At 51.8% G+C, this 24,655-nt stretch overlaps 1 protein-coding gene across 1 annotated transcript; it reads right to left on the reverse strand.

Moving 5' to 3' along the window:
- Positions 1-2,356: 2,356 nt before the first annotated feature.
- On the reverse strand, positions 2,357-22,740 carry LOC119107717 (proton channel OtopLc; the record flags this gene model as incomplete). The annotated part of the gene is given in 11 exon segments (XM_037231258.1): positions 2,357-3,968; positions 5,180-5,436; positions 9,878-10,001; positions 12,053-12,150; positions 12,842-12,979; positions 14,451-14,619; positions 17,225-17,391; positions 19,829-19,990; positions 21,079-21,196; positions 21,660-21,768; positions 22,599-22,740. Coding segments are annotated over 11 exon segments (1,796 nt in total), but the record flags the coding sequence as incomplete, so codon positions are not given.
- Positions 22,741-24,655: the final 1,915 nt, after the last annotated feature.

Raw genomic sequence — 24,655 nt, forward strand, 5'->3', positions numbered from 1 at the left:
TCAACCGTATGTCTCTGGAGTCAGGATCAGTCAGCTCGCTCTGGACCAAAAACGTCCTGCGTGGCTGTCGCAAGCCATAGCACAGCACTCGGCAGGGCGTCCTGCGTGGCTGTCGCAGGACCATAGCACAGCACTCGGCAGGGCGTCCTACGTGACTGTCGCAGGCCATAACACAGCACTCGGCAGGGCGTCCTGCGTGGCTGTCGCAGACCATAGCACAGCACTCGGCAGGCGTCCGCTTGGCTCGGCAGGGCGTCCTACGTGCTGTCGAGGCCATAACACAGCACTCGGCAGGGCGTCCTACGTGACTGTCGCAGACCATAACACAGCACTCGGCAGGGCGTCCTACGTGACTGTCGCAGGCCATAACACAGCACTCGGCAGGGCGTCCTGCGTGGCTGTCGCAGACCATAGCACAGCACTCGGCAGGGCGTCCTACGTGGCTGTCGGAGGCCATAACACAGCACTCGGCAGGGCGTCCTACGTGACTGTCGCAGGCCATAACACAGCACTCGGCAGGGCGTCCTGCGTGGCTGTCGCAGACCATAGCACAGCACTCGGCAGGGCGTCCTACGTGACTGTCGCAGGCCATAGCACAGCACTCGGCAGGGCGTCCTACGTGGCTGTCGCAGGCCATAACACAGCACTCGGCAGGGCGTCCTACGTGGCTGTCGCAGACCATAGCACAGCACTCGGCAGGGCGTCCTACGTGACTGTCGAGGCCAACACAGCACTCGGCAGGGCGTCCTACGTGGCTGTCGCAGGCCATAGCACAGCACTCGGCAGGGCGTCCTACGTGACTGTCGCAGGCCATAACACAGCACTCGGCAGGGCGTCCTACGTGACTGTCGCAGGCCATAACACAGCACTCGGCAGCGCGGCGCTCCGCGGCCACCCCAGTGTGGCGCGCGGCTGTGCTGAACGTCGGCGGCTCGGCCAGCGCGTGCCCCCACCGTCTCACGCCCGGCTGGAAGAGTGGCCCGGCCGTCAGGGCAGCACGGAACACCGCCGGTAAATGAGCACTTCCCGGTGGTGCTCTCGTGTGTGGCAGGCTTGTCGAGTCGGCGAATGCCCTGTTATGAGACAGCCTTCCCGGTGGTGGTGCGACGCAATGTAGCCACAAGGCATGGGCGGACGGCCCAGCCAGTCGGTATAAATCGCTCACCTCCGTAATCGCGCGCGTGTGTGTGGGGAGGGGGGGGGGGGCGTGGTTTAGAGCGTGACCACCGACCTAGAGTCGACGTACCCGTAGCAACCAGCGAGAGATCATGATCTGACGTGACATGACCTGAACCAGGTCATCCACGGTATTGAATGCGTCAAACTTCCAGACAGCATCGCTGGGAGGCGTGGAAGTACTTCGGCGGACCCCGGTTTCAAACGCACGTTACGCCCGGTCGCCGCTCCCTGATATGCTCTGACTTGGTTCGAGCCGGGGCAGAGGGCCTCCAGCTGGACCGATGGAGCTGCGGCTGGGCTGGCCGGCGCTTCTGCGACGCGTTCGCTCGCGCAGATGAGGGGCAATGCGGAAGATACCGCTGGACACGACCTGGCGTGATGCCAGTGAGTTTCACGGGCGTATCACTCCGCGATGTTGCCGGAAGGGATACGCTCGATGAGATAACAAACGGTCTATGCGCCGCAGCTGCTCCTTTTTGTAGCGACCAAACTAGGTACCGAATATAGCTTATCGGCACGGGTAAGGACAGCAGGGTAGCCATTTGAGTGATAGCATAAAGAGACTTTCAAAGCATGCTAGACAATGTGCACGCTTACATACATTGAGACAGGCGGTATATCATGGGGTAGCATGCTCTCTTCTCTCCATGTGACTGTCGCAAGGAGACTGCCGCCTCCTAACGGAAATTCCGAGTTCTCCCACACCACAACTTTTACACCAGTGTACACAGACTGGGCATCGCATCTGGCCTGCACTCCTGCTGCCTGACCTTTCCAACATCATGGTACCGGACTTGTGCTGGACTCTGAACGGAGTCGAAGTCGTTTCCGTGTCCCACGGAATGCGTGTTAAGCCAGGCTGGAATCGTTTCCTTCGACATTTGCTAGTGGGCCAGAGCCGGGGTCGAGCGAACCGAGTTCTGGATAGCTCTGGTCAAGCTCCTCCAGAAATCAGCTCTCCAATACCTGTTGGGCTTATGACGTCACAGCTTGCACAAGATACCTTAATCACCTCTTTTTTCGGTCGCCGACATCAAAACCCGCAATAATAGCCGTATAACTGTGTTACTGGCACCAAACGCAAATGCGTGTTATAACGCTTCAGGGGCATGCCAAGATGTTGGCAAAGGTCTCGGTCTACGTAATGTCACATCATTCACATCATTCACCTCACTTCATATTCTCTGCTTTTCTGGTTGATATACTTAGTTATATTGGTTTGAAAATGTGTGGCTTGTACCCAATAACTGCCAAAGGTTGGCTGGAAGGTACTGGCTGGACGGTCCTCACGATTTGACCCAATATGACCTAGCTTAAGGGGCCTGGTGTGGTCTGTCTTTCTTGATGATGTCGTAGCTCCATGACCTGACATAACATTGGAAGATTTCCACAATTCCAATATGTCACCTTGATTATATGACAGCGGTAGAGAATTCGATGGGCCTACTTGTAACGTTTCGGAAATAATCACAGCAAAGCAGAGAGCTGTTTTTAACCTCCTGCGATCGCGGTTCACTAAAGCAGTCCAACGCGTTATCCCTTGTGGATGACAACACTCATCCAGGACAGCCGGCCTCCACGAGCCCCGTGCAATTCACGCTCACACACAGACCACCAACTCCAGCGTACAACCTCTGCTGGCTCAGGATGAGAATCATCAGCGATTACATGCCCGGTCCGGTCAGATCGCGCATGGCATGACCCACGTTCGGTAATCACAATCACATCTACCATTCAAGCACCCCTGCCGTGAACGTCCTTTGCGTAAATTGGGCACGAATTTACGAGTAGCTTGGTGCCCTTGCAGCAGCACGTGTTGACGTAACGTCCTACCCATCCCAGGCCTGTGCGGCACCCTCATCACATTGGTACTCCCCGAACAGCTTAAACAGGACGCTCGTGAAGACGGAGCACCGGTAGCTGCAGGCGCCGCCGCCGCTGTCAAAAACGGGGGAACAAGCGTCGTTCAAATGACGCATATCAGCGACAAACACTTCAGCGCGCCATTTCCCACATGCATGTTAAATTCTTGATTGAGGCACTTGATGAGCCAGTCAGATTCCTGGAATCTGTCTGCCCTTTAGCAGGAGCCCAGCGCGTCTGACACAGAGCTGGCCTGACTAGGTCGTTCACGATCACTCCCATCTCGCTGGGGTCCGCAGCAGGGGAGCGGCTTCGCTGCTCGCCTGCCTGGAAATCACGTCTATACACGCTTCTGCTACGTACGTGGCATACTGGGTCCGCCGCCAGACCCACGCAGAGGATGTCGGCCTATCCGCCGCCCAACTGTCGCCAAACAGGCCAGTTAGCTGACCGCCGTGCCGGACCGTCGTCCGACCGCCTCGGCTACCTGCGACTGGTCTGCGGCCAGACGACGGAGAGCCCTCCGGCTGTGTCTCGGGCTCCCCAGCCCCGCAGGCAGCTGGCCTGTGCCGCCGGCCTGCGTGCTATCGACAGTGTCCCGCATGGCCCGGCGGCTAGCTGCCAGGCTCGTAAGCTGACTTCCAGACGTCGGCGAGGCAGACGGACGAGTGGAAGCGGTAGAAAAGGCAGAGCGGTGTTGTGGCGTGCCGCAGCAGCGTCCAGGTGAAGTTGCCGTAGAAGTGGACGCCCAGCGTATCCTGGCTGGCCTGGTTCTCCAGCGTCTGCAGCAGCCACATGGCCAGGTTGCTGAAGAGCAGTACTGTCACGTACTCGCGACCTGGCTTGGCGACGCGCAGCTCCTCTGTGTTGCTACAGCGACGCAGGCTGTCCATCAGAAACGGTGTCTGGATCACCACCTCGCTCACCTGGCGACACAGGGCGCCAAGTCGTCACCAGGCTGCAAGGCCGCGACCCGGGCACTGGAGGCACAGAGCAGTCGCCGAAAGACTGGGATATCACTACCTATGTCATTGGATGTTGCAAGGCGCAGGATCACCATCTCAGCCACCTACTGTCAGGGTGCACAGTCACTGACAGGCCGTGAGGTCACCATTTCCGTCACTGACAGGCCGTAAGGTCACCAGCCTTGTCACTGACGGTCCGTGAGGTCACCACCTCCGTCACTGACAGGCGGTGAGGTCACCAGCTCCGTCACTAACAGGTGGTGGGGTCATCGGCACAGTCACTGACAGGCCGTGAGATCACAGCTTCACCACTGACAGGCGGTGGGGTCATCGGCACAGTCACTGACAGGCCGTGAGATCACCAGCTCCACCACTGACAGGCGGTGGGGTCATCGGCACAGTCACTGACAGGCCGTGAGGTCACCACCTCCGCCGCGGGGCGGCACGTGTTACATCTCCAAGATCCAGCATAAGTCACATCTGTCAGGCCGCCAAAGTCAACTGTCAGAACGCCATGTCCTCCCAAATCAACGGCGGTTTTCAGGCGCGTCAACTACCTTGCCTATTTTTGTTGGTCTTCAACACCAACAAATTAATGGTCTTGAACCTGCCAGGTGCTGGCTATCTCCCCCTCCCGCCCGCCCCCCCCCCCCCCCCTCTGAAGCACTACCGTGCCCTTCGTGTCGGTTATTCCTAATTACCCGCAGGACCCTTACTAAAGAGCTTGAAGTTCAGGCCCAACCAACCCGCGAAGTCACAGACAATACAAAACACACAAACACATGCGCAGGTGTGTGTGGGTGAAATGCTACGAGAGAAGGCTAATTGATGAGCTGTACGGTGACTAGCGGGTCGGGAGAGGGGACGGGCGACTCGTCCTTGAAACTTTGTTGAAAGCCAGTTACAGCCTCGGCGATACATGAGCCTATGTTCCAATGATGAACACCAAAGAAGGCTGTAAAGAGCCACTGATTTCCCGGTCATCAGCCGTTAGCGTGACACTTGAAATTGGGGCACATAGGCGCAAGGATGGACCCTGATCACGTATCTGTCGCTTGACCTATGTCTGACCCAGAATCCTGAGATATTCATCAAGTCTAGCCAAACGCAGCCCGTCCATACACGCACAGCGAGGTTCTAGCGCAGTGCATGACTCCAGGATCGGTACGTACCAGGAGAATTGGCACCATTACGTCGAGCGCGTGGGACCGATCCCCCGCAGGCGGGAACAGCGCCGGCAGCAGTATGATGATGCCGTACAGGAAGAAGGCCGGCAAGCATACAAAGAGGAGCAGGTCGTCGAGGAAGGAGATTGGATGGATATTGATGTCCAGGCAGGTGAGCTTGTTGTACGCTAGCAGGCAGAGCACTGTCATGAGCGCTGTCAGGAACACCTCGCTCCCCTGGCTGATGTACAACGCCGCGGCGCCTGCAAAACAGACGCGGAAGCTGCGTCACGCGCTGCACCAGCCCCCACGTCAGACCTTTGCGTCCTGGCTGACGTGGGGGGGGGGGGGGGGAGGAAGGGCGTCGGGCCGGCGGCTTCAGTCAGCCCACGCGGTGCTGATCCCAGACGCCGCCGGAGACGCCTCCGAAGACAGTGCCGGATTGCTATGCCGCGGCGGGCCCGGCCCAGCGGTGGGCTGCCCAGGCTGCGGGCGTGTGCTGAGGGCATTACATGCGGGCGTGTGCTGAGATGTCTTATCGGGTTCGAATGACGATGTTGGCTAAAATCCAATTGAGCTACGCCACACACCGACTGCAAACCTGGTTGGCTCAAAGGTCCCAATTTATCATTTTAAAAGCTTATTCCTGCTGCAATTAATCCATTGGACTCCTCGACTTCCCTATCAACACGCATGCCGTCTTCGACAAGATCGACATCGGTTATTTGACTTGTATCACCTACAGCCACAGGAATTGTCCAGTAGGCTTCAAGACTCGATTGCATTTGCCACAAATCGTGCGAAAGCTTACGGTGCTTTATTTCGATAAGGCTTCTTTATTCGAGATTGGATTCGGATCGTAAAATATGCCCGGTCGGCCGCACGCAGCACCAAAGTCAAGCCGCAAGCTCTGCGGAGGGTTCGCTGGGCTGTTCGAAGTCCCACCGGTCTGCAAGCCGCTTGAGGCTGGCTCCCACCCTGTCGCACAGATGGGATGGGCAACCTAACAAGGAGTGAACCCGCCGGAAAAAGTGATAGGCATGTGTCAGTGAAGTCACGTGATCTGACTAATGTGTCTTTATTTCTGCCAGACTTGCATTACTCGCGCCATAATAAAGGTGGCAAGTTCCCGCTCCAACACAGCGCTCTATGCAATATGCGGTGGGGACAACAGTGATGAACATATGAGAGAATGATGGTTCTATCAAATGTGCCGTCATGGATGTTTCTATTTCAATTTGGATAGCGATATGACAATGCCAGACATGCATGAACTGCATTCGTATTGTTAGTTTTGTGTCTTCCACCTTTAACGTACCGCGATGAACGGTCGTTAAGCGCTTTATGGTCGTAATTGAACTCTATTCGTCAACAAACAAGAAGTTACAGCTATTGAACGACTACTTTGGGGAAGCGGGCAGCGTGGTCAGACGGGAACAGGATCGTGGTCTAACACGAAAATGCAAAGAGCCAACCTCATTTGAAAGTTCTGCAAGCAGTGTCTCGCTTTTGCGGGAGACTGCTTGGCTTCCATCCAATACTTGCGTTGAATGCGGCTTTATTGTGTTACAAACTCATTTCGTAAATCAGATGGCTGTCTGGGACTTGAACGTACCGAAACATGCAAAAGTTTCCAGAGCATTTGAAGCTTTTAATCTCGCAACATCTTGAGACAGGGTAGTGTACAAGTAAGTGGCTGAGACGGGTCCGTAAGAAGGTTACTCAGGCAAGGCCACGGGAAGGTGGTAAATGCCGGCGCTTTACTTCAGAAACTGTGAGTTAAGTGTAATGTGAGCACGAAACTGGGTGGGACATGAATTTTCGTGCATGGAAAGCCATGCAAGATCACGTTTATCTTGTATCATTATTACATTTATATGTCTATGTATTTTGTATCATTATATCTAATGCGAAAATCTCACATTTGACGGCACTGGGTCCCATACAGCTCGTTCTTGAGTTCAAGATGTAGATTATTTTGGCCAAGCCTAATTCGCATGGCGTCTTTCTTTTCTGGCGATGCCCTTCCCATGCTGCAATATCTCTGCCAAGTTTTGGCCTTGACCCGTTTCGTCCCCATTTCACGACATCACCGTGACACTATCATATATTACTGGTACATATCACTGGTAGCACTCCCATTGGACAATGTTGAACTGAAAGACGACGGAAGAATGTGAAATGTGTGGTTAAGGTTCTGGAAATGTATTGCTGTTGACAACTGCTTTTTAGAATATAAACATCCTGGTGATCTATACGGCATAACTTGGAAAATTCATTTAGAAGGCTAACTCTTTAAGGATTATGGTGTCATGACAAAAGATGACTTACCAGCGTAAGCCAAGCCTGGCCACGTCACAATTACCAGCGTAAGCCAAGCCTGGCCACGTCACAATTACCAGCGTAAGCCAAGCCTGGTCACGTCACAATTACCAGCGTAAGCCAAGCCTGGTCACGTCACAATTACCAGCGTAAGCCAAGCCTGGTCACGTCACAATTACCAGCGTAAGCCAAGCCTGGTCACGTCACAATTACCAGCGTAAGCCAAGCCTGGCCACGTCACAATTACCAGCGTAAGCCAAGCCTGGTCACGTCACAATTTCTTTGAGAGAATTCCGAAAGTACCGTTGATTAGCAATATTTGCGCCACCTTCAGCCAGTCGCCGAGCAACAGCGGCGGGGTGCGAAGAGGCTCAGTGGCCGAGCGACAGCGGCGGGATGCAGGGAGGCTCAGTGGTCGAGCGACAACGGCGGGGTGCGAGGAGGCTCAGCGGCCGAGCGACAGCGGCGGGGTGCGAAGAGGCTCAGTGGCCGAGCGACAACGGCGGGGTGCGAGAACGGCGGGGTGCGAGGAGGCTCAGTGGCCGAGCGACAGCGGCGGGGTGCGAAGAGGCTCAGTGGCCGAGCGGCAACGGCGGGTGCGAAGAGGCTGTTGGGCGTCGGTGTTGTCATTCCTGCGGCCACGTGACCATTTCATTGCTCTTTTCCATGCCATCTGCTACAAAATAATCCCAAACATAAGTGATATTCGAACAGCAGAACTGAAATGTTTAAGTCGCCAAAGAAATTGAAGCTGTGCCACCTTTTTGGTGCAGCGGAAGTGCCCTCACCACGTACAGTTACTTTTTACGCGCTGACTAACACTGACAGCCAGCTAACTGTGACACGCTAATTTGTTTGGCGTTTCACCACTATGTGGCCAGCGCTGAGGAAGGCTAGGTCTGTTTCAGCTGAAACAGGACAGCTCAGTTTGAAATGTTTCTTTCCTTGCTTCCTCCAACAAGCGTTTGTTCTAATTTATATGCCCCTGGATAGAAGACCTTTAAACTAAAGCCAAGTATGTGCCGGCCCTTCTGCTGTGCCGGGGACGAGAAAGCCTGCTCTCCACGCTGGTTGTACTTGCTGTTGCAGCACTGATGTCGCCGAAGCATCGTTCGTCTGTGTGTGTGCGGTTGTGGAAGGGGATTGCGGTTGCGGATGCGGTTGTACGGTATCAAAAAAATCGTTTCAGAGGAGGGGTAAAACGGACTCCTTCATCCTGACGACACGCTTCTTACAGTCACATTGACCAAAACACTACCTCTGGGTTCGGACCTCACGATTTGTTCTAAAAGCCGGCATTTTTGGGTTCCCTTTGTGCGGTGAGTATGCCGATCATGCCCCTTGGACTTACGCTGGGCTTGGGTGCCCCTGAACTGTTGCTTGACTGAGCTTCTGAATGGGCTTGACTGCGACTGGATTGCATTATGAGGAATAATCCTTTAGATCTTTCATTCATGAATGTTGCCCTCCGATGATGCTTCTCTAAGTGATGAGCGGTAACTATGTCAAAACGTTACAACTTGTGGTCCAATGAATTAAGTGTTTCACGTTGACACCTGTGGCACGCTCTCATCATTCGTGCGGAATCTTCATTTCATGTAGGACACTGCTAATAATGTCTCCAACTTTTTGCTTTAACATGGGCGCCAGGGGAGGCGATTAGGCGACGTGATGGTACCCCCGATGTTGGCACTGTAGTGTAACGGCAAAACAAAAAGAAGAATAGAAAACGCCGAATGTTTGGAAATTGTGGGGTACAATCTTGTTTGCATAGCGACTGAAATTTGCAAACAGCTTTGAAATTTTTGGAACTAAGAACTGAAAAAGAAAGGTTAAAATAGGACTTTTTGCCTTTAACAGCGTTAAAAAGGGCTACATGGCTAGCGTTTCTTTGACGAGGTCGTGTTGCTTACTCTTTTGAGTAAATATTGTAAGTATGGCCAGATCTGGGGAAATCCCAGACTCGATCCTTGGCGTCATGCTGCGCTCGGTGGTACATCCAGCCAGTCACCGACCACCAGTCTGGCGGCGTCGGAGGGCGGCCAGACTGGTGGCCGCTGGCGGTGCTGCTCCTGAGCACGTGACAGTGTTTTGTCCATGTGGTCTGGCATGGAGTGGTCAAAGGGACAAAACCCACTCAAATTCAGAGCCTAGGACCTTTTTTACCTCCATGATGCTAAATTTAAGTGTCTCAATATGCGCCGCAACTAGGCTATCCCAGTCTCAAAGCCCATCCAAAGGTGGAGCATTTTCTGTGATAAAAGGCTTTACAACTCATAACTTTAGCTGTGGATCACGCTGAATCACCAAGGATTTCATGCTGCCTTCAGCAATATTTATGTCGGCAAACTTGTATCAAACTTTGCCAGAAAACGGAGTTACCTGCGGAACCATCCTCTTCATTCATCGAGAAGAAAAGGATGATATCAACGACAGTGACCACAAAGACGAGCAAGCCTCCAAGCAGTCCGCGATTGGCTCTGCTGCAGTCGACTTGAAGCTTTGCCTGAAAAAGAAAGCATCCAAAAAGCACCATCACTCATCCACACTGACATTCTGCTAATGACAAAAATCCCATCCTGCTAAATGCATTACGCAGCATAAACGAGAAGCGCATAAATCAGTTTGAATTGTGGCGTCACTTTCAGAAGAGGCCTTGTCAGCGTCTCACCTGAGTAAAAAACAGCTTTGATAATTTTTCCACGTTTGGCAATTTTCGAACGCTCCAATGGTAATATACCACGCCTGCTCAATTCTAGGCGTGATTCTGACCGCAGTTTGAACCCAATTCCGAGTCCCAGTCCCGGTGTTTTGGGTCTGAAACAGAGTCTGCGCCCTGCGTTCGCACAATACGTGAATCCAAACACGATCCTATTGTCCCCATCGCTGCTGACTAACGGACACACTGCAAACTGAATCCGGCTCAGAGCCTGAGTGCGTGCTCTAGTCCTAAAACATTTGTTCCGTGGTTCATACGTTTCGTGCGTGATTACGCAGAACAACGGCATTTCCATATCCAACGGCATGCCCGATTGTCGGGGATGATCTAATGTCAGCTGATGATCGTCAAGGACAATAATCAAAGCACGGTATAGGCCAAATCTAACCTTAGGTGTCCGAACAGGGGAAGAGCACACTGGCTCCGCCGCCCTCGCGAAAGAGGGACATAAGCCCCATGGCAATGCCCGAAAAAGCCTTTCAAAACATGAGAATCGTCAACATTGGACGGATTTCCCCTGCCCACTTCCTCTGGCGTTTCTAAGCCTTCGTATCTACACCAGCCTGATCCTAAAACGCGCAGAGGCGGCTGCCCGTCTTTCAACAACACGTCAAGCGGGGGTCACAATGAAGTGTTGAGGGAACAGGCGTCGGCAGCCGGCTTCCATGCCTGGGTATCGTTCGAAAATCCCGACCCGATGCTTCCGCGCTCAGCCGTGATTGCTCGTTAAACGCGGCCATAATTTCACGCTGATAATCTTGACGTGACTTATGCCATCATAGACAACTGAAACAAAATTCCAAAAGATACGTCCGTACAACCGCAGATATTTCGCGGATGCCAAATGTAAGTGCAAAGTAGCGGCTCGTCACCAGTTTTGTTTTGATTGGTGAAGAGCGGTCTCACGCTCTTGAGTGAGACTTACGTGTGGTTACATATCACTATATTGAACCAATAGGCTGCGACAGCCGCACCAGATGTGTGGATGTGTTCGATAGCCCTGGCAAGTCAAACTTCCTGCACTCGTTTGACATATTTCTAAAACGTGCCGCAGTTTCTTTCCTACGCACAAATTTGCCCGTACTTTCATAAGATGTCAAGCGGGATACATTAGGCCGGCGGCCAGGCTTAAGATGTGGGTGTTGTTCGAAAGCCTTTGAGCCGATGTGATCAAATGCGCATGCCCTCTATCTGTGCCTGAACTAAAAATAGTTTAAAACGCTGCCACAATTTCATACCTACGCCCAAAGCGTTTTCCCCGCTTTCAATAAGATGCCGTGCGGCGGCCAGATCATGGCGCTGAACAAATGGGCGCTGGTGGTCGGGCCCAGCATCTCGGTGTCGTTCGATATCCCAGACCAGTAGTATCAACCGCGCATTGTCCGCTACCTCGACCATGCTGTTTCACGCCGCTGTGGTGCCGTCTCTCCGGGTAGAGCGGCGGTCCGCCGTCCAAGCAGACGCCGAGCGAGAGCGGGGGGCCAGAGCACTTAAGAAACGGGCCACGGCAGCCCGGCACAGTGTTGGGATGTCTTCCGAAAGCCCTGCACAAGTTCTATGAAACACGTGCAATTGCGCTCTACGCGCGCGGTTCAATCAGTTTTAAAACTCTTCTGTACTTTCTTCTCTGTGCGCAGACCAACCACCCGCCGTTTCGATGAGACAAACCAACGTGCTAAACACATGGGCGCCAGAGGCCAAGCGGGCTGTTTAGGTGCTATGCCATAGCTCGCAGCCGGTGGTTTCAAATGTGTTTCTTCCCACTGTCCACATTTGATTATTTATATTTCACTGCATATAAGATAGAAGTCTTCAGATAGAAAACAGGATGTACTCACCTGGTTGGTAGCTCCCTCCACATGGGCCATGTCTCCCGTCAGGTACTGACCGATCTTGGTGTTGCCGATGTTCTGCCAGATGATAAACCACACGCCAACTGTGGGAGCGTGGCTCTCATTCTGACACGGCTCGATCACTATGGAATCCGATGGCCGACAGGGACGTGAAGAACCATTGGCATTCATGGTGTAGCAAACACACTCATAGTTGGGATGGACTACACGGAAGCATATTGTTACAGCGTTCTGGAGATCAACAAAGACATTGCTTACTTCACGCTCAGTTCCTACTAAATTTTCCTTTTTGTTGCAGTGATCTGCGGCCTCAGAAGCAAGGTGCGCTTTGTGTACGGAGTCGACACAAAACACGTCAGTTTAAATGAGGCAGTACTAATAGCCTTATTCCTCACAGAAAATGTATTCATCCTTCGCTGATATTTGTTTCGATAAATGCATGTAGCGAATTGTCAATACATCCACCTCTCCATTCTCCTGGTCATTGTACCAGGAACAAGGCTATCAGTGACTAAAAACGATATACTGTCTTATTTATGTGCATAGCATTCTTCACAAATGCATTTAACAACTTAAGTAAAATACACCAGGTGTATTATCAATAACAGCAGGTCTTCTGGGAGGCAGTAATACATGCCGAGGATCGCCGTAGGCCTTTGCAACAGATACCTGTCAGTAAATGCAGTGCGCCTTGCACGGGCAACATGCTTCTCTGTGGTCGCGTGCGGAGTGACAACTATATATGTACCACTGTTGAAAGAGACCTAAACTTACCAATCAGAATGTTGAATTCGATGGTGAGTGGGTAGAGGTAGCCGGACAGGCTGGTGACCGTCTCCGATATGCTGTCGTTGAACGCGCACTTCTGGTACGCTAACTGCGTATCCTCCAGCGCGATCGTCACGGTACACTCTGCAGGGTCAGAGAGGTTCTGATCAGCCCCCGCACGTGACCCGCGCTCTCTCTGACTCACGTGACCTGCGCTCTCTGACTCACGTGACCTGCGCTCTCTGGCCCACCTGACCTGCGCTCTCTGACTCGCGTGACCTGCGCTCTCCGACTCGCGTGACCTGCGCTCTCTGACTCACGTGACCTGCGCTCTCTGGCCCACCTGACCTGCGCTCTCTGACTCGCGTGACCTGCGCTCTCTGACTCACGTGACCTGCGCTCTCTGGCCCACCTGACCTGCGCTCTCTGACTCGCGTGACCTGCGCTCTCCAGCCGATGGACAGAAAAACATGTGGGCAGATAGTGGCGTGGGACTGCCGCACAGAACATCCGGAAACAGTACGCTTGCGTCGCGGCGGGGCGGTGCATGTAAGTCCAGCAGCGGGATGGTCTGAAGCGTTTATCGAGGTGCACAAGACGCATGCTAACGAATATGTCAGTGCTACATATGTAAAGTTGCACAGGCGACTAAACAAATGCATTATCGCGTCGTGGAGGCACCAAACGGCTGCAATCCTTTATTTTCGTCCGCTGCACACCAATGTGTCAGCTGCTATTCGCTGTTCATGCTGTGACCCATTCCACTCACGATGCGGTAGGGGACACGACAGACTCACAAACCGCTCTAAGCAGGCATCATTGTTCTGGGCTGAGACCGCTGGCAGGCGGTCCGGGTGACGGGTAGCCTGCTGTCTGAGTTGGCAGCGGTGATGGTACCGTCTTCTCCACCGGCAGTCTATCTCGCTTCCCAAGTCTTATTTCTCAGTCTCATCAGGCGCTGGTCTTGTTTTCTTCCGCGCTTTACGACCCACTGAGCACCGGCATTAAATCAAGCTATATGAGACTACCGCCGACCAAATTTAATTCTACTCAAGACGACATGCCGAAAGATTTGCTTTCGGCGCCAAATTTGCATGTTAGTCTCGTCAGCGAGCAAATGACTATTGCTGTTTCCAACACCAGATGCTGTGTGTAACAGCCTACAGCCGTGTGGCTCGCGCTGTCTGATCTTCTGGACTCTGTTTAGCTTATCTTAAGGGTTTAGGCAAAATGAGTGGGGACATTGCTACCAGCAGGATGCAGGGGAGCCCTCAGGACAACGCAAGAATTCGATCACAGTCGACTCCACAACCGTCCAGGCCCCGCGCCTCTGGGAAAGTAAGGGTACAGGGCTCAATTCCCCGCGGTGCCCGCCCTTCCTGACAGGTTGGAAGGCAGGGCCACGTCAAATAGTAGTCAGCGGCTGAGTGCGTCGTAAAGCCATCATGGCGCCATCGGTCGGTCACCGCGGCGGGTCATTGTGCGTGGTGCCATTCATCACGCACACTAAATCCGTCAGAGCTACCTCTCACCGGCCACAAAAACGAATGCTAAGCAATCCAAATGCCAGGGTGATGGCGCGACAGGTGCCCCACGTGCTCCCACGTCCAGATACCTGTACAGTTGGTGCTGTTGAAGTGGTGGTCGCCTGAATGTTCTGCGTTGTGCTCGGTGACGGCGTCCACGGTCTCCTTCACTATGCTCCAGATCCACATGTTCAGACTGCTGGCGATGCAGTGCATGAACCCGAACCGGGCTGACGTCTGCTGGTGGTTGATCACGATCTAAAACAACCAATCGAGCGACTGCTAGTTCGCTAATTGACCGAGGCAAGGCATCCGGGAGTGTACAATTTCAAGACTTGGGGTCAGGGGACCGGTAGCGTAGTGGTCAAACTGAGCGTCTGGGAAACCGGAGGTGCTGGGTTCGATTCTTGTGGGACCCGCCCTTCTGTCGGTGTGAGAGCCGGGCACAGCCATATTGGCTCCGCAGCCGAGTGCGTCTTAAATATGCCCCCTATGCCACAAAAATAGTATATGCAGCCTACACATCGAATCTTGTTAGTTGAATGAATTTGGCTCCTGTTGTGTAACAACGAGTTCATGTAGCTGCACAGTGCATGAGCATATATGTACTATAAATTGTGCCGTCTGGTAAGCTATACCTTCGACAAGGGGCCAGATTGCGTGCGTATAAGCTACATGTGATGCGTATCACAGCCCTAGACCAAATCCACTGTAGTGGTTTTCACTGGATGGAACAGTCACAGAGTAAATGTCGAACGAATGTAGTGACAACTGAGGAGATGTCAAGGAAAATGAGGAACTACTATCAAATTCAATATACTTGGGCTTAACAGAATCAACCTTCAAATATTATTTTTTCGGCCACGGTGCTATGCGGACTCTTGTGGACCTTCCGTGAGCTATTTCCATAATCCGAACCTACCCGATGGGCTATTTACTACCCATCTGATAAATGCTCTTGGCAATAGCCGGACGTTTGTCCATCGTGTATCTGGCATCCAGTGCACCGTGGCATTCCATCAAAATGCGAACGCTTGCTCCAGGAGCTGACGCCACGTCGCGGGACCGCCAGCTGACGACCTGCAAACACGGTGCTTCCCTGCGAATCACTTCCAGGGGTTTGGATGATCGTTGTAAGAGCCGTCTATGCTCTCGGTTAGGCGAGTCGCATGAATTTAGCATGACGGGGTACATGAGGAAAACAGGACTTGTTTTGTGAGCTGAATGTTCTGCGGTGACCACCGTTTACCGTTCCGGTAACCCCAGCCATTTGCAGACCTAAATTAAAGTCATTCAGACTTAAATGCGGTCGAGGGAAAATAAACTATGTCCTCGGGCAGTCAGTGTCATTTGGGATTGCCATGAGCCTCTTTACGCCCGAATAGTCTTGTTTCGGGTCATTTAATTGAAACGTAACGCCGTTTGGCACCATTAAATGGCCCGTAACGGCGAAAGGCTTTCTACTTCGGAAAAGGCCCCAACCCGTGCCTTACATTTCATGTCCTTACACCATTTACAGAGCATTTGCATCCCACAGTGATCTGAAGCATCTACATGCTATGGGGCTCCAATGAATGATCTACAACATATGCCTTTACAAGATTTGTCATTTAATGGTTTCTCAATTTCAACACATCACACAGAGTAGCAAGTTTAAAAGGCTTTTAACCCCGGAAAATGGTCAGTGGCCAGTAAACACGCGGAGAATCGCGACGGTTAAAAACTCAATAGACGATCAGCGCGCTTAGGAGACCACCTTCATTTCGCAAGAGTTGAAATTTGATCTTCTCGTGACGAATGTAAATATCTAACTTATACGACTGACATTGCGCTTGTTTAGGGGCGCTTGATGTCTTCAGTCCCCGGTCGATAGAAGGGTCGATTATATGCTGCGGGCTCCTGAGGCGGTCAAAAGATCGAGAGAGATATTGATGGGTCTAGAGAGGACCAGGGCCTTCGAGCCGTCAGGGACCTTACCCGACCAAGCGAGTCCTTTCGTGTTAAGGGATCCAAATATTGACAGGGGCCCAAAAACAAGCAAAAGTAAGGGATCTCAAAAAAGGCTAAACACGAAGACGATTAGCATAGCTTTCGGTACATCGCGTCTACAGTGCCCGTAAACTGAGTCGTTAATTTTTGGAGGGAAAGACTGCGATATGGCTCACTCACCGCTAGCACCAAACTGTGATTCCCTGGTGATTCCTTTACCCATGGAAAAAAATAGTTGATTGACAGTATCAAACGTTTATTAATTGGGTTAGTCACCGAAAGTGGTGTGGCTTTGCTACACCAGCTTAAAAACTCGTGTGGCCACTAACTCTACTGCAAGGTCACGTTGTCTGCCCACGCTTGCAAAACCGCTTTAAACTGAAACAGGCAACGCAATATTAAACCAATACTTAAACAACGTTTAATTTGATCAATGCTGGAAAAACCATTATTGTTCCGGTTACTACATTTGTATGAGTATTTGTTATGCATTTATGCCACTTCGACATGACCGCCGATATCAAGTGCGGTATTGCTCATTGTAGGCCATTTCCCTGAAATGAAAAACAAAACAAAACAATGTGCTTAACACAATAGCCAAACGCTTAGAACTTGTCACTTATGCAAAATAGCGATTACAAGCCTCAAATGAATGGTTCTGACATAGTTTACACTATACGAACCATAACCAACGTCTAGGTCGACTAGTTCTATCAGGCAATACGTGTGCCTGCAACAGTCTTGGCTTCTCGAGAGAGGTGACCGTGCCCCGCAGCTTCCAACAATTGCACACTCTAGGGCGCTGGAGACGAGTCAACTGCCATTCCCGTGGTCGTGTAGACCAGCTTACTCACGTCCCTCTAGGTGAACTCACGTTGGAGTATTTGAAGGTGACGTACAGCTGGAAGAAGGAGAACACGGGCTGAACGGAGTAGAGCAGCAGCGTTGGAATGTCCATGCACTCGTCCCCGTGTTCCACCATGTTGTTAATGTGACGAATCAGCATCAGCAGCAGATGCACCAAGTGCCCGAAGCAGAAAACTGCAAGCAGGTTAGCGTGCCTTAATGATTCGGAGAATTAGGAGAGAAAGGTAACTGCCTGGAATCTTGCGGCCCGAGTGAAGGGATTAAACATGGGGATCCTGTTGCTCGGACTGGCTTTCAAACCCGCAGGACTCCAATGTCCCTGTGCGCAGACGCCAGGGACATTGGAGTCCGAGGACGCCAACACGAGGAGCCCAACATGGCAACTCACGAGCCACGGCCTCCCACACTGGACCCCGAAATCGGTGCAGGCTCGGGCGTTTGCCCTTTTACAGGGGGATGCTGACGATGTGACGAGCGATTGATTGGTAGCGGAACGAGCGCTGCGGAGCGACTGACGTAACAGATTACAGCGGGATGCTGTTGGTGTGATGGAGCGATTGATTGGTAGCGGAACGAGCGCTGCGGAGCGACTGACGTAACAGATTACAGCGGGATGCTGTTGGTGTGATAGAGCGATTGATTGGTAGCGGAACGAGCGCTGCGGAGCGACTGGCGCAACAGATTACAGGGCGATGCTGTTGGTGTGATAGAGCGATTGATTGGTAGCGGAACGAGCGCTGCGGAGCGACTGACGTAACAGATTACAGCGGGATGCTGTTGGTGTGATAGAGCGATTGATTGGTGGCGGAACGAGCGCTGCGGAGCGACTGGCGCAACAGATTACAGGGCGATGCTGTTGGTGTGATAGAGCGATTGACTGGTAGCGGAACGAGCGCTGCGGAGCGACTGGCGCAACAGATTACAGGGCGATGCTGTTGGTGTGATAGAGCGATTGATTGGTAGCGGAACGAGCGCTGCGGAGCGACTGACGTACAGATTACAGGGGGATGCTGACGAGTGACGAGCGATTGACTGGTAGCGGAACGAGCGCTGGCGGAGCGACTAACGTAACAGATTACAGCGGGATGCTGTTGGTGTGATAGAGCGATTGATTGGTAGCGGAACGAGCGCTGCGGAGCGACTGGCGCAACAGATTACAGGGCGATGCTGTTGGGTGATAGAGCGATTGACTGGTAGCGGAACGAGCGCTGCGGAGCGACTGGCGCAACAGATTACCGGCGATGCTGTTGGTGTGATAGAGCGATTGATTGGTGGCGGAACGAGCGCTGCGGAGCGACTGGCGCAACAGATTACAGGGCGATGCTGTTGGTGTGATAGAGCGATTGACTGGTAGCGGAACGAGCGCTGCGGAGCGACTGGCGCAACAGATTACAGGGCGATGCTGTTGGTGTGATAGAGCGATTGATTGGTAGCGGAACGAGCGCTGCGGAGCGACTGACGTAACAGACGGTAGAAAGAAACGGATCACCGACTGTTGCTAGCTTAGAATGAAATGGAATGCAGTCGTGCAATGTCACGTGACGTGCTGGTGACGTGACCGGTATCTACCTTAAATATGCGCACTTACCGTAAATTATTCTATCACAACTGAAAACTGCGAAGTACTGCGCAATGATCCATTTGGTAGGCTAAAATTACGGGCTGTTACCAGGCTCGCAGCCGGCTGCTTTTTATGAATGTCATTCGTAAACTTTAACAGACATTTAACAGACATTCTAGTTGTGCTTGACGATGGTCAGAGAAGGCCATTGACCTAAAATGACGCCTATCAACCTTTGTTTATCTGAACATTGCCCCTAACGTATATCTTGAAGCTTGTCAAAAGTTAGCGTATGTTGTTAAGTGCATTTGCGGGTAACATTACGCGTATGGATAAGACAGTATTAATAGCCTGACTCCCGGTAGAACAAACATAGAATAGTGAAATAGATGTGGTATCTAAGCATTGCGCCTTTATCGAAAGTGACATTATTCTACTAAGTCTAAGAGAAATCAGGGGCATTAATGCTATCTTTTCTTATTGAAAGTTAAAAAATCAAAACCATTTTATGCGTTTTTGGCCCATGTTACCTGAAGGCCAAATAGGGTCACTGATCTGAATTAAGCACCGGTGACCTTTTACTCAGGAGACCTTCATAATTAAAAGTGAATACATGAAGACATCTGATGGCATTTCGGACACCGATGTGGTGTTTGATATTTTTTACCTTTCGAAACAAAGTTCACGACCTAGGGAACTCAATATTTGGTGCTAGAGAGATCGCATACTGATACCATGATAATAAGTTTTTTCTGGTCCTTTACAGCTTATTCAAAGCACAGGACGGTCAATTTCACCTTCCCCACCCGAGCATAAACACTTAACCGGCGAACCGGACGTGTGTTACATATCTATAAACCATTGCACAGCTAATTTCATGGGCAAACCCAATGAAAAACTGATGCCAAAAGACAACAGGAAATGCGCTGTTATAGCCCTACAGTTGTGGATATATCGTGATATGGGCCTGGTTTAGTTCAGATCTCCGGCCCCACATGACCTGCTCGACCGACTGGCGGCCGACGGCTATCGGTCGGCCGACCAACTCACACGAGGCGCCAATCTTGAGGTAGAAACTGCCCGAGTGGCGGCCAACGCTGAAACTGTACTGGCACTTGATCATCTCCGAGCTGGCCTGCTTGAACGGCATCCTCACCCGGTACTCGCCCTCCACCTCGGTCGGCTCCAGAATCAGCTGACGCTCCAGCGCGCCTGCGGCATCGCCAGAGCCTAGGTCGCCAAACCCAACGCAAATCCACCCGTAGCTAAACAACAATACTCCATGGATGCTTATATGCTCCTAAATAAAGCTAAGTCACATACATGTGGACCCAAAAATTAGGCCGAATGCCTTAACTTATGGAGCATAGCGAAAATGCATAAATATAAAAGGCGTTTTCGCATTTTTGCAAGCTAAATGCGTTTCTTATGCTGCTCCATAGCATGAAACAATCGCACAAATTATTCGCGAAAAGTGCGTTTTTTAGGAAAACGCATTGCAATTATATTTATTTGGCTTTTAAAACAGTCCAAGGTTCTCAGAACTTTAACTCGGTGAAACTTATCATTTTATGGCAATACCATGTGAATGACATCCAGAGGAGTGATAAGCCATAGCGTCATTTACCTTATCAGTCATAGTCGAGTCATTTACATCAGGTACAAGGCGTTTGATGTAGAATTTGGGCGCACGTAGATAGAGGGAGAGAGAGAGAGAGAGAGAGAGAGAGAGAGAGAGAGAGAGAGAGAGAGAGAGAGAGAAGAGAGAGAGAGAGAGAGAGAGAGAGAGAGAGAGAGAGAGAGAGAGAGAGAGAGAGAGAGAGAGAGAGAGAGAGAGAGAGAGAGAGAGAGAGAGGAGAGAGAGAGAGAGAGAGAGAGAGAGAGAGAGAGAGAGAGAGAGAGGAGAGAGAAGAGAGAGAGAGAGAAGAGGAGAGAGAGGCGAAGTGGGGGTAGGTGAGGTGATGGTGAGGGTGATGACGAGAATGATTGTGAACATGAGAGAAAGGGTAGGGGTGAGGACAAGGATGAAGGTGAAAGCCAGGGTGGGGATGAGCATGAGGATGAGGATAAGGACGAGCATGGGGTGGTGAGGATGAGGGTAAGGGTGAGAGCAAGCATGTTAGCGAGTTGGTAGGCGAGCAAACGTCTTAGTAATTGAGTGAGTAGGCGAGGAAGCGAGCGAGCGAATGCGTGAGCGAATGAGTGAGTGAATGAAGGAGTGAGGGAGGAACAGTGGGTGTCAGGGAGTGGCAGGCTGAGTGATGGGACAGGAAACGCGAGATGTGGTGTTGTAAACTGACCTAGCCCCTCCTGCGTGGATTTGGCCACCTTCGCCAGCCGAGACATGTACATTTTGACGTGGACGTGGAGGACAATCAGCCACACCAGACCGATCACTGACTGGGCACATGTATATATCTGGAAACATTGATTGCTGTTTATGTATGCATGGCCACAGACGTCGTCGCAATAATTGCAGGTGCTATCCGTCCGCAGCATAAAAATGAGAGGTACGATCCACTGGCAACATAAAAACCACAGCGTGGTGAAGAACAATATCCAGTGGCATTCCCAATATGGAGAACAATCAAGTCATCAAGCAAGTAACACCAACTAATCAAGAAATAAGAACGACAACCAAACAATCTAGCCCAGGGCGCTGCACTGCAACGTAAGCGGTATATCGGCGGAGTACAGAGATGATGCAGTTCGCTCCATGCGTGCTGACAGTGCACACCTTATAGCGTGACATGACGTCTATGCAGCCAATTGACATTACCAAAGAGCGCGGTGTCTGTTCGAATCTTATTGACACGCAACCGTATGAGGACTGCAGAAAACGTCGAACGACAAAAGACGTCTGCAGCGTGCTCGGTCCCACCTCAGCGATTCCCAGGTCCGGCGCGGCGATGTCAGCGACGAACGCCATCAGGCCGATCATCACCAGAAATGTGGCGTACATCGCGCTGCCCACGATCGCCAGGTTCTCCCTGATGGCGGCCGGCAGAATGTGCCTATGCTAGGCTGGCGACTGTGTAAACCAGGCCACGCAGCATCCGCCGCGCGCGACACCGCGCGAGGCATCGATACATGTAGCGCGTCATGTGAACATGCCATGATGCACGAACCCTTGGCAACAATGCACCGTATGTACCATCGGGAAACGAAGAATGAGCAAAGTTTGCTAATACGCGCCGTTGTAATGCTCTGTAACGCGCTGCTGCTAAGGCGGAACAGTTGCTTACACGCCAACATTAGTCCGCGTTATGCTGTGCATCGCAAACACGCCTTAACTCCAAAAACGCCTCCTTCTCACTTGTCTTCCACTCGATCGTGGCAGCATCCAGTCTGCCTGTCCTCCCCTCCCAGCAGCCCCCCTGCTTCTCTTTAACGCCTACTTCTTTACTCCTCTCACTTCCCATTCCGTTCTGCTACCCTCCACCACCTCTCTCCGTTTCGTTCTGGCAGCGTCCCTCCCGCCTCCCACCTCGCCTTGCCGTCATCCCCCTTCGCTCCGTCTCCCCACTCCATACGTCACTGAGCGGGGGGGGGGGGGGATTCCTTCCACACGCGCTCCTCTCCGTACTTCCCTTCTTTCGAGGGATAGCGATCGACTTGTGGATATCATAACATGACAAGTGTGACAGCGGCCGCGTAAGAACTTTGGTACTTTATCCATTTTTCCACCGACAAGAGACCGATTCAGGAGCTTTGAAAAGTCACGCATTCTCGACCTCCTCTGCCCATGGGTCGCATCTTCCGCCGCCCGGCCCCTTGCCACCTCGTCCCGAGCGTAGGCCCGTCCGCCGTCGCGTCCCACCTGAACCGACTGTTCTTGAAGTGCTGGCTGGTGGCGGGTGGCAGCTGCGGGCCGCACAGATCCTGTATGCTGGCGTTGGAGCGCGAGGCGGAGGGGCCGCTCCAGGAGGAGGCCGGCCCGAGCGGGTGTGAGAGCACCGAGTCTGCGGACGGACGGGCCGCGCGACCGCGTGTCAGCTGGCGCTCAGGCGAACTCGCCGCAGGCACTGGCGAGGCACGCAGGTACCGTCTGACCTGGCTGGGACAGAGGCTGTGTGACGATCCAGAACATTGCCTTATCGCCATACGTTAGATGCGAAATGTGTCGCTGAATGGCACGCTAGTTGCACCCTGGCAAGTGGAAGCATCTGCGAGCTTCCACCAGGTGTCTGAGTTTTGGAGTCAGGTGGCACACAGGAGCCCCATGGTCTAGTGCCAAACGGTGACGTATTTTGTGAGGAGGGTCAGGGTTCGGAACCCTGCTGCTCCATGACCTTTGACAATGGCTAGACCGCTGTAACCACTCGCATTGCACGGGAGCGTTCGCTGGGGATTGTGGCTCGCTTTTTTGAGAATTAACACAGATACAAAGCTCATGCTCTCTCTAAGCCCATCACCTCATACAAAGTGGTATGCATTTGTCCACAGTGGGAAAGAATGACTGATGCCAAAATGGTTGTTAAGAGCTAACAAATTCGCAGCGAGAGAAATAAAAAAAGTGAACAGTTGTAAACAATACAGCACTGTGTTTTGTCTTCGGTCGTTACGCCGCGGACTGAAATGTCGCCGTAATGAAGCTACCATGCCTCGTATTGGTCTCTCTCTCTCTCATTCTGTGGCCAAAGGCTGAGGCAACGGATTCACAAAACTTTCAAAGAGTGAATTGATAATTTTGGCCATACAAGTCAATAGATGGGGCGGTAGAGCATCATGCAGTTTTATTTTGCTTAACTAAGAACAGCTTTTCTTAAAGTATATATCTATGTATATATAGATATATTTTAACAAACATATATATATATTATATATATATATATATATATATATATATATATATATGAAGCATGATTATATGGAGGTATATTACCTATTAGGAGATTGAGTGTAAGAAGAAGTTGCGAAAAATGTTTGCTCTTTCTACAACCAACACAAGACTGGAGTTCCGAAAGCTGCTTTTGAACGTCAGCCCATCACGACCAAGCGAAATACTGCCGCGTTTTTTCCTTGCCTTCGCACGTAACGCTATGGTTCGAAACACTGTCGCAGTGAAGTCAACGTTACTGTGCATTAGCTCGTCTCCGATGTGACGAATACCGAAACCAGACCTGAGCGTGAAATAACGGCGTAAGGAGGGAGCTGCTGATAAATACAATGGCCGCTGATGCATCAGGTGAGGACGCTCCAACCTTCAATGCAGCTAACTCAAAGATGGGTCGTCGGTGGGTCAAATCATTCCATGGGACTGAGTCTCAGAAAAAGTGTCAAACAAGTGTATATCTCTAGAACAACGAGAGAACTATGACCCCACACAGCAGCTTTTGGGATCGGCAGATCCCGAACCCGTGGAATGTTTCGTATTGTACTCGTCTTCGGTTGCATTACCACGACCTGAGATGCTACCACAATGAAAACACTATGATATGTATCTGTACCTTGCGTACCCTCTTATCTCTGGTAGGAACGTCTTTTCGCCTTGACCTGACCCCCTGCTGACGCAAAACGGCACACACATTGCAGCGTGAAGTGAGAGCTCCGTCATATATTATCAATAAACGAGGAGAGCGCGCCACAATTTGCAGCAAATGTGATTAAAAATATATTTTTTGGTAAGCCCTACTCTTTCCAGAAATACTCATTGAAGAGAGTAAAAAGGCTTTTCAGCCGGCTTGCCATTTTTAGATCCAACTAAAAATAATTCGGCGTGTATTCGGTTTCCAAGCTATTTGGTGGGCCCAACGCTCTCAAGTCAGTGTTCTCCTGGGCCTTTCCACCTTTGGCTGGCGCCTGGTGAGCTGGCCCTGTCCTGGGTCGTCGGTTCCCCTCGCCCCGGGAGTCCCCGCCGCATGCCCAATAGCGATC

This window comes from Pollicipes pollicipes, unplaced genomic scaffold, assembly GCF_011947565.3.
Source record: "Pollicipes pollicipes isolate AB1234 unplaced genomic scaffold, Ppol_2.1 Scaffold_6686;HRSCAF=7923_pilon_pilon_pilon, whole genome shotgun sequence".
Taxonomy (NCBI): Eukaryota; Metazoa; Arthropoda; class Thecostraca; order Pollicipedomorpha; family Pollicipedidae; genus Pollicipes; species Pollicipes pollicipes.